The 9,635-nt window shown below is 38.9% G+C and overlaps 1 protein-coding gene across 1 annotated transcript in view; it reads left to right on the top strand.

Annotated features, from left to right (window-relative positions):
• IPO11 (importin 11) overlaps nt 1–9,635 on the top strand; it is a 107,682-nt gene that overhangs the window by 21,881 nt on the left and 76,166 nt on the right. Inside the window, exons 6-9 of the mRNA XM_015416384.1 lie at nt 2,471–2,603; nt 6,401–6,459; nt 7,182–7,230; nt 8,643–8,713. Coding sequence (XP_015271870.1) covers nt 2,471–2,603; nt 6,401–6,459; nt 7,182–7,230; nt 8,643–8,713 — 312 coding nt within the window. The remainder of the gene's footprint in view (nt 1–2,470; nt 2,604–6,400; nt 6,460–7,181; nt 7,231–8,642; nt 8,714–9,635) is intronic.

The following is a 9,635-nucleotide window of genomic DNA, read 5'->3' as shown; positions in this document are numbered from 1 at the left end:
CCCTACAGTGTGTTTTTCAGTACAAAGAAATTGTGAGGTCTGGAGCGTGATGTGTAGGATACCAGATGGGTTTTTGCTCACATGGTTATGGTGAGGGGGGGAAGGCAGGCTTAGATATATAACGCAGACGCTTTTTTTTTTTAGAATGGATAAAATTCATTTATTTTCTGGGGAAAGTAATTGTGTGTTAAGACATAAATGGGATTATGTCTGAGAAATACATGCATAATACTTGCAAATTAACAGCCATCTGCCTCCATCCTGCCATGCTTTACTGTAATTTAAATAACTTTTTTTTTGGAGGGGGAAGTTTAATTAGTTTACATTTTGCTTAGCTTTGTATCTGTCATCAAAATAGTTTCAACACACAGTCTGGTAAGGTTTCCATACCTGGAACAGCTTTCAAGTTGTCTGATAACACGATGTAGTATTTGTGTCATTTTATTAATCACTGCTGTGCTTTTCACAGTGTGGCATATTGGCTGAGTTCTAAGCTAATTACTCATTTATACCTTGCCTTTCTCTTCAGTGGGGATTCAAAGTGGCTTGCATTATTTTTCTCTCTTCCCTTATATGTTCACAACAACCGTAGGAGGTAGGTTAGGCTGGGTGTCTGGGACTGGCCCACAGTCACCCTGCAAGCTTCCATGACAGAGTGGGGATTCAAACCTGGATCTCCTAGATCCTAATCCAACACTCTTAACCACTATACCACACCAGCCCCTAGATGGCAGCTTCCAGCAGAAAACCATGGCGGCTTCCAGCAGGTAGCCAGTTGCGAGTTCCTTGTGCAAACCGAATTCATAAGCCCCATGGGGCACACTTTCGATTGGAATCATACTGTGGGGATGTGAAGTGGCTCCAAATGTAGGTGGGAGCTTCCCCCCCCCACACACACACACATTGTGGTCCCAATCTGAATTAGGTCCCTGCAGTGCTTGTGAGTTGAGTTCCCTCAGGGAACTTGCAACTGGTGTCCTGCTACAGATTTCCATGGTGATTATTGGTAGATGTAACATGTAGTTTGCCCCTGACCTTACAGCATTCAACTTTAGTCCTCTGCATGTTATATTGCACTGAAAATAATTTTAATTAGCAGAATGTTCAGTTCAATATTCATGTCTGTTAATGTTTTATATAATTATGTTACGGATAAGGGAAGTTTGTTTTCGGTGTCAGGCCAGATGTGTTGGAATCGTAGTTGTTTTACAGTTCAGTTTTCCTTTTTGCTTAATTTGAGAATGAAATAAACATTACCAGATGACTGTAAAATGGTTCTCTGCAATGGTCCGCCATCCCTTGTTGCTGTGGTTGGTATATTGGAAGAGAGCCCGCATGGATCCAGATTTGCAGTCTGTTGTCAAATCCTGATAATGATGAGAGCCTGGTTAGTTTTAACCATGCCTAATGCTGGTATAAATGAAATTCGTAAATGAGGCTCTTGGAGGACGGGTGAATGAGTTGAGAGAAGGATCCTAAATCCAGTGCCCTGATTCTTAATCTGTGTTAGAGATCCTTCATTCTCCAGTGGCCCAGTCTCACATTAAAATCTATCAACTGAAATGTTGTCTGATGGTGTTGTGCAGTGTGTATATATAAAGTCTTGAGTATGAATAACACTTTAAAATACTCTTTTCTATTTTTCCATGGTGGTGTTCTTTGTTTGGGACCATGTGTGCCTTTTCATTCTGATGTTTGCAGTACACTTTGTAGGTTAAATGGGTTTTGAAACAACTATAAAAAGCTTGCTGTTGCTGCCGTATACAGAGAGTCCGTACTATAATGTTAGGTTTTAACTGACAGATAATGACAGTAAAAGTGAACCCCTATTTTTGGAGCTCTCATTGCTTACATTATGTAGAATCCCCCCCCCCAAATGTGGGTTGTATTGCCATGAAAATATATTAAAGGAAATAATGATGAAATGGGTTTTATAGCAAAGCTATAAGTATACTAATCTGCAGTCTAATGTTAATGTAAGCCATGAAAGTACATCCAATCAACATTTCCATGAAATAAAGCAAAAGCCTTGGCTGTTACTAAGAGGCTGTTACTTAGTAAATTAAATGACTTTCCCCCCATTTGAGTAGCAGGTCTCTTTTGCCAATCTTAAACAGGATTTGAAACATAGTGTCAAAAACAGCCATGTGGCATAAGGAACAATTGTTCATTTTTGGAGTCTGTTTGGATTAAAAAAACAAGTTGCAAGTTAGTCTTTGGGTCCTATCCTCTGATTTTATGTGGGTAGTGCCTCCTCCCCCCATAGTAACCTCATATATCATTGTAAAAATATACACTAGGTTCCAAAAACCTATGAAGCAAATTTTGTGATTCAGCAGGTAGGTTTGAGGAAAAGCTCCTGTTACCCAGTGCCGCTTAACATGCTTCTTTTGAAGCTTAAAAGATTTCTCGCATTTGTTTTATCTTTAGAAAGTTTTATGAGTAAATTATCTCTGTGTTTTAATTGCAGTTAGCCTCTGGAATTTACAGCTTTACCTGTTCCTTATGGAATCACCATACAGATACCTTCCTCCAACAGATTTGTACTACAGATGAAACTGCTATTAGTAATTCATTAGAAAGAACACTGTTATCATTGAAAGGTAATTAATGTGTTAAGTTGGTGAACAACTGTAAATACATATGGTAAAGTGGCATTCACATAGCTCAGGATTACAGCAGCCTGACTCCTTAGAGAGTTCAATGTACAATCCTTAGAATCCTCAAGAACATCTTTCATTTTCCATGTGCAGCTTGCTGGCTAGTAAAAAGGGAATGCAAAATTGCAGTCTGCTTCTTTTTGGCAGTTGGAGCTTTTCTTTAGTATATAGTTTCAAAATATAGATTTACGTTGATTTACCCAGTGGTTTTAAATAGCATCATGTAGACTGTTTTCACAAGTACTGATGCAGTGGACTGCAAAATTCATCCATTCATGTTTGGCTCTAGAAATACGCTACATTGCAAGGTGTGATAGGCTGAGCTGCTTATCTGTTTTTTGGTATATCATCCTATTGGATTATCTATAAATATGTCCCAAGGCTTTTTGTGTGTATGGATTTTCCCCCTGAGTTGCTAAATGAGATGGGCTTTCCAATTTTTTCATCAGCAGTAATCCTGTGTGAGTTACTGACTGGCTCAGGGCTACCCAGTGAGCCTTATAGCTAAATATCTGTAATCTCCTTTGGCCAATTCTGACAATATACACTCCACTCTACCATACGTCTCTTGTATTATTTGCCCCATGAATTTGGCAGAGAAATAAACTAATCATAGTACTCTGGCCTCCTGACTCACCAGCATTAGGTGCAGACTGCAGTTTCTTCATCAGCTGATATATTCTTCATGTTAGGTGCTGGAATAGTTTGACAGCTTATTCTTTATCAAGAATACACTGTGCATAACTGGTCTGCTGGGCTAGTGCAGTCTGATTATTGTAGGCATGTCTTTTAAATAAAATTATGAGCAGGACAGTTCAGTGTCTGTAATGTAACTAGAGAACTAACCTTGTTGAAGGCAAAATTTAAAAATGCTTTTACATCTTATTTACACCTGTGTATCCTGAATTTCTTAAAAGACTTCTTTCTTATGTTGTTTAAGACAGTGCATGCAGTATTCAAAACATTAGGGATTTCAAAATGTTGGAGGTTTTTTTTTTTAGAGATACACAAAAAAAGACCCCAAAAATTCAGATGCAGTCACTTCTGCAAACATTTTGAGCACACTTTGCTCTAAATTGTTTATGCATTTTGTTAGAGACCTCAGCCTATGGCTAAATTATTTAAAGGGCATATTGTATTTCTTTGTGAATATATGGAAGAATAGGTGAAAAGAACCTGTTGTCCTTTGAAAATCTTGATGGCCTTCAGTGAAATTTCTGTAACCTTCTCTTTGTTTTGCTGGTAGCTTTATTTCTTATGACTTGAATGCTAAAATCATTCCAGTATAGTGAGGAGTCAAATATTTAAAACTTCCAAGTATATTCACTGTCTTAAGAAGCAGAAATATATTATTACATTGGATAATAAACAATATCTTTTATATGAGTACTAAATAGTCTTTTTCTTCATGGTCTTGTGCATTGCACTGATGGATTTTGCACATGTGAAGAGCTTTGATTTGAACATTCCTAAAGCAAGTTTTTGTGCACAAAAAATGCTCTCCTCTCAGAGGTACAATGTCAACAGTGTATGCCTGAGAGGGAGGAATCATGTCTACCCACTCAGGTTTCTTTTCTCCACCACAGCTGTATTGGAACATTCTCCAGAGACAACCCCTCTCATTTGATCTAGTCCTGTGTGGTGCCCTGACACCTGTACTGCAAAGTGCAACTTCTTAAAAGTGTTGGCAATGTGGAGGAAAGTTGCTATTGCCATGATCAGTCAGGCTTGTACCAACTGGCTGAGGTATACAACTAGTCTTCCCAACCACTCTTTTGGAAATTGCTATCTCAGCTTCTGAGGTGATTGTCAGTGAACTGGCATCAATTGCACAGAAAACTGTCTGCTAGCACATCTCCCTGTGCCAGAACTATTGTTGCCAACTCCCTCAGTACTAAGATAGCAAAGATCAGACTGCCAGGTGTCAAGTCCAATAACAGACGGGACAGAGGAACAAGAAACACAAGAAGAAACATCAGCATAAGATAGATAAACAGAGATCTGCTCCCCCAGCCTTGTTCCCAGCCCCTGGGGAGGGTGTTTCCCCATATGTTTCAGCAGATGTGGTCCCAGTACCACTGGTACCTTTCTTGGAGGAAATTCAAGATCATCCAAATCCCAGGAACACCATCAGCTGCTAAGAATCAGTTTAACTTGTAGAATTATTCTTCTAATGCCATTTGGAAGACTCTCAACAGGATATTCTCTAATCTCCACACTCTGACCCACCTCCACTGAGGCCTCCTAGGCTAGTTCTTCATGCTGCTGCTGATACCCTTTGAGCCAATCTCTCTGCATCACCTTCCATATAATTGGGAGTAAGAAAAGCAGAACCACAGAAATTGGGACCAGGACTTGACTGCCTCCTAAAAAATCATCATTCACCACATTCTTCTGTAAGCTTTGAGGACCAGCCTTTGCCTTGGGTCTCATTATGTGACAATCAACACTGATTCTTGATCTCATCAGCTGTGGGGCTCCTGCCTACCACGTCTGATGCTTGTTTCTCCTTTAGGACCAGTAGAATGTTCCTTGGTACCAGTAGTGGTACATGCTTCTCTACTTACATTGGTACCTGTTGTCTGTGTTGGACCAATCTCCTCCTAGAAGTAGATGGAGGCACCTTTTCTTCCTGTATTCCAAGGAGGAAAATCATGATGCTGCAGGCACTTCCTGGCCTGTCAGTGATTGATGCAAGGTGTTCTCTTCCCATTGAAGATGAGAGAATGTATACAAAGGAGCTGATGCAGATGGCTACCTCTTTGGGATTGGAAATAATCTCAAACTTCAGGTCCCAGTGTTTGGGGTCATGGATGCTGGATGCCCAAACACCAGTTGCAGTTCCTCACGCTTCTTGCATTACTTCAAGTGGAGAAGGGTTCCTGGAAGATGTCAGTTTCCATACCTTCCACATCAAAAGGATTTGAAAGGCTATGGAAGTCCCAACAAGAGCAACATAACTTTCTCTTTGTCCGTCCGCTCCCAAAATTCCATTGTAGTGGAGGCCTCCCAAGGCAAAGGGAAACAAAATTCCACTCTGTGGTTGCAGATGAGAAAATTGAGCAGCATGCAGAGAGACTGACTGATGACATGCTGGAATAGGGTCCAGAAGTTAAACTCTACTGCTCTCTCCATTTAACTTATATCCACCACCACCAAGACCAGAAGCAACATCTCAGATCTTTTAGTCAGAGTAGACCACTCCACTCCTTGGATTGCTCTTCATCTCATAAATCCTCAGCTATCATCATCAAATCTTCCTCCTTTCCTAGGCCTCAGTTTATCCCTCAGTGTTCTAAGTCTGAATGTTTGATTTTGACCTCCTTGCCAGTTCTGCATTTTCATAACCACCTGTCAACATCAGAAGCTATCGTCAACAACAGCTGGGTCTTGACTATCATCAAGCTGGGATACACAATACAGCTTGCTTTGCTTCCCCCCCCCCCCACCACATCTACAGTAGTCAAATATACTCTCCTTGACCCTACCCTCCTCCTGGAGATCTTCCTGTTGAAAAAAAGGTGATGGAAATTGTGCCACACTCAGGCATGTACTGTCAAAGTTTAACAAACAAAGTTTAGTTTATTTAAACTAAAGGTTAGCTCTGGGAATTGTCAAATTGATGCTCTGTGCAGCTGCAAAGCCCATCAGTGTGAATACACAGATGGTCACCCAATGAATGTCAGTAACAGGTAAATGACCTGTTTATTTTGAGGCAATAACCTTGTTTCATTTTTCAGTGCTTCGTAAATTAACTGTTCATGGCTTTGTGGAGCCTCATCGGAACGTAGAGGTCATGGTAAGCAACACACATGCTTATTTTTTTGTAAATGCATTTTTAAAAATAGTGTGGTTAAATGTCTTTGGAATTAAGAACTGAGACTATGACAGTTCTTAACTGCTAATTTGAATGTCTGGAAGAAGTTTATCTGATGAAAATGGAAAGTGCTGATGCTGCCTAGAGTGCAAAGATGATGAACAGCTTTGTTTGGAAGACTGATCGAGCATGTTTAGAATCAGGGGAGTATATTTCCTATGCCTGAAAGTCTCTAAGATAATGACAGTCAGCATCCAAAAGGAACATGAACAGTGGGGTCACTATATAGGCTTGTTAAAATTTGAAGGCAACTTCGTATTGACTTGTTGAGATTTAAACTATTAATATGATTTCTTGTTTAATTTTTTTTTCTTATTATGGTCAAAAAATGGAGCAAATAGCTTAAAAATTCAGAAAACTGACGTTGAGTTTTTATTATCATAATAAACTAAGTTACAGTATTTTGATACTTTGAATTAGAATAACAGCTATACCTGCTTCCATCCTACTTGTCCTACCCCCTACTCTCTTTCGCCTACTTTGCTGCCCCATGCAATGCCCCCTGCTCCCCTTTTCTCATTTGTTTGCTTTCTGCCACTAGCAAGCTGATAAAATGATTGTCACTTTCTTTGGGAAAATAGAACTCTGTGTTATACAGTTAATTGTGAGTGTTATCGTTTAAATGTTATTTTCACATCTTCTAGGGATTTCTACATGCAGTATTTGAGCGATTAAAACAGTTTTTGGAATGTAGTAAGTATATGAAGACTTATTTTCACCTTTTGCATGATGCTTCAAATCCTAGCAAAAGTCTATCAGCTGAGCTGCATTTTCAGTAGTAAAATATGTCTTGGCTTTTGTTGCCAAATGATAAAACTGTTATTGGAACTGGCATACATCACTTGTTCATGAAAGTTCTGTCTTCATTAAGAAAAATATTTCATATCACTTAGAGCTTTTCTCTAAAATATGAGTTTTGAATTATTCCTTTAAATCTCATGTAATCTCTTAGTGACTTTCTGTACTCAGACACAACTGCATTGTGTCGTTCTTTTCTGAACAGATTCCAGTTTCTACATTTATGTTCCAGAATTAGTTTCTATGCCTTGAATAGTTTGCCGTTGTTTATGATTGTAGCTTGATCGGTTTGCAATCATGATTGTTAAAATTACCTTTTCTGTCATTTATAGTAGGAGCAGAACATAGCCTACACTTAGGTTTTCAGAATGCTTCCATATCTGTAACAGGATCTTTGGGGTGGGTTCAGGAATCTCTGAGCACTGACTTCTGTACACTTTGGGAGATCTTTGGATCCAAATCTGCTTCTATTTTCTATACCTCTTTTTAAAAGGAACTGAGACCTGGTTTGTCCATGCAGTAGGATAGGGTGATAGACTCTTGGTAGAAGCGGTTGTGTAACTTCCAAATGAAGGTGATGAACACATTTTTAAATGTTTCCCTATGTAAAAAACTTACTAAGTATTGGAAAGCAACACACCAGCAACTGTGCTAGAATTTTTCTTTGTGATGTGCTATTTTTTTTTTAGTTAAATGAAGGGGATTTTTTTGGTTTTTTTAAAAATAAGCATTACAATTTTTATAGCAAAACTGTATTTATGTACTTTGTAGTCTCCATTTCTTGCTGAGACTCGAGGCAGATTACAACCCAAATTAATGTAATAAGAACAGTACAGTACATAGAGCCAACAAGATTACAGAACGTACTAATACAGATGATAAAGCTGTATTAAAAAAACTGGCATACAGTGCAGTGAAACATTGCATTACATACTAACAGAGTAATGTGTAATGATGGATCAGTATTATCCTCCCCACACTGTAGATGAGGCATGAGGGTGAAAGAGAGTGGCTTGTCTAAGGCACGCTAGTGAACTCATGGCAGGGACAAGATTCAGACTAAGAATTTCCTGATTCTTAGATAAGGCTCTTAGCCACTAGGACTCAGTAACTATGTGGAATATTTAAACTGTAGTCTATTACTGATCTGTCAATCATGTTTCTCCTGTGTGTTTATCATGATGCAGCATCTGTGCATCTAAATGTGGGCATTGTGAGACTAATATGGAACAGTTTTAAATTACCTTTACAAGCTGTGAATATTTTTAAGTGAAACTTAATGCTGCCCAAATTTATTTATTTACCAGGCAGGAGTATAGGAGTGGATAATGTATGCAGAGATCGTCTGGAAAAGACGATAATTCTTTTCACTAAAGTGGTAAGTTCAAATGAAGCTTTAATGAGCCTTTAATATGTGCTTGGGCTAGTCATTTGTAGTACAAAATGGTGCCACAACTTTACATCGCTTGGTTCAGGCATATGAGCTGAGCAAACAGTTAAGGCAAAGGCCTAAGGAGAAAGGGTGTACATCCTCCATTCATACTGCAGTAGAGGAGGAAACACTACCCTCTTCTCTTCCTGCCTTGATTCACCTTCACAGCATTTGCTGTTATTAGTCTCCTCCATTGCCAAGTACACTTACTACATAACCTTGTTCTCCTAGTTTCAGTGAGGTCCTAATGCCTGTTGATCTTCCTGGCTTACCTATCACCTCTTGTTCCTGTTCCTCTGAGATGAATTGGAGAGATGGGCAATAATGTTGCCATATCCAGGACCCCCAAATCAGAGATGCCTAATTGTTTTATGCATTTGATTTTTTTTGAATGAATGAATTTTTGTGGCTGTAAACCGCTCAGAGGATCCTCCTGAGCCTGAAAAGCAAGAGAAGGTTGTTTTAGTAATCACCAGTGGAAACATTTAGAAATTAAACACAGAACAAATATTAATTTTTGAAAAAGGGATGTGTGAAAAGAAAATAATTACTGGCAAGTCGTTTTGATTTTTAGTTATCCCAGTCTTTCTGTCTGCCTCCCCCCTCTTCAACAAGTCCTGCCCTTTTCAGAAATAAATGTCAGACCTGGAATATACATAGTAAGAATAAAGGAAATAAATTATTTGAATGCAGAAACAGTGCATTTTATCATTCCTAAATTAATAATGCTTTCGTGGATTTCCTTTGGACTGTGGTAGTTGGAAAGAAAGCTCATGGTGCATATTGAATTTCCCTTTTGCCCGTGATTCTGACCAGTTAAATTTAGCACTGGTTTCCTTCTGAATAATTAACAAGGCACAAATCCTGT

The sequence above is a fragment of the Gekko japonicus genome, unplaced genomic scaffold (genome assembly GCF_001447785.1).
Source record: "Gekko japonicus isolate JY-2015 unplaced genomic scaffold, Gekko_japonicus_V1.1 scaffold1441, whole genome shotgun sequence".
NCBI classification, from domain to species: domain Eukaryota; kingdom Metazoa; phylum Chordata; class Lepidosauria; order Squamata; family Gekkonidae; genus Gekko; species Gekko japonicus.
Note: the sequence above shows the minus strand (reverse complement) of the source record. Positions and strands in the feature narration are given on the sequence as shown.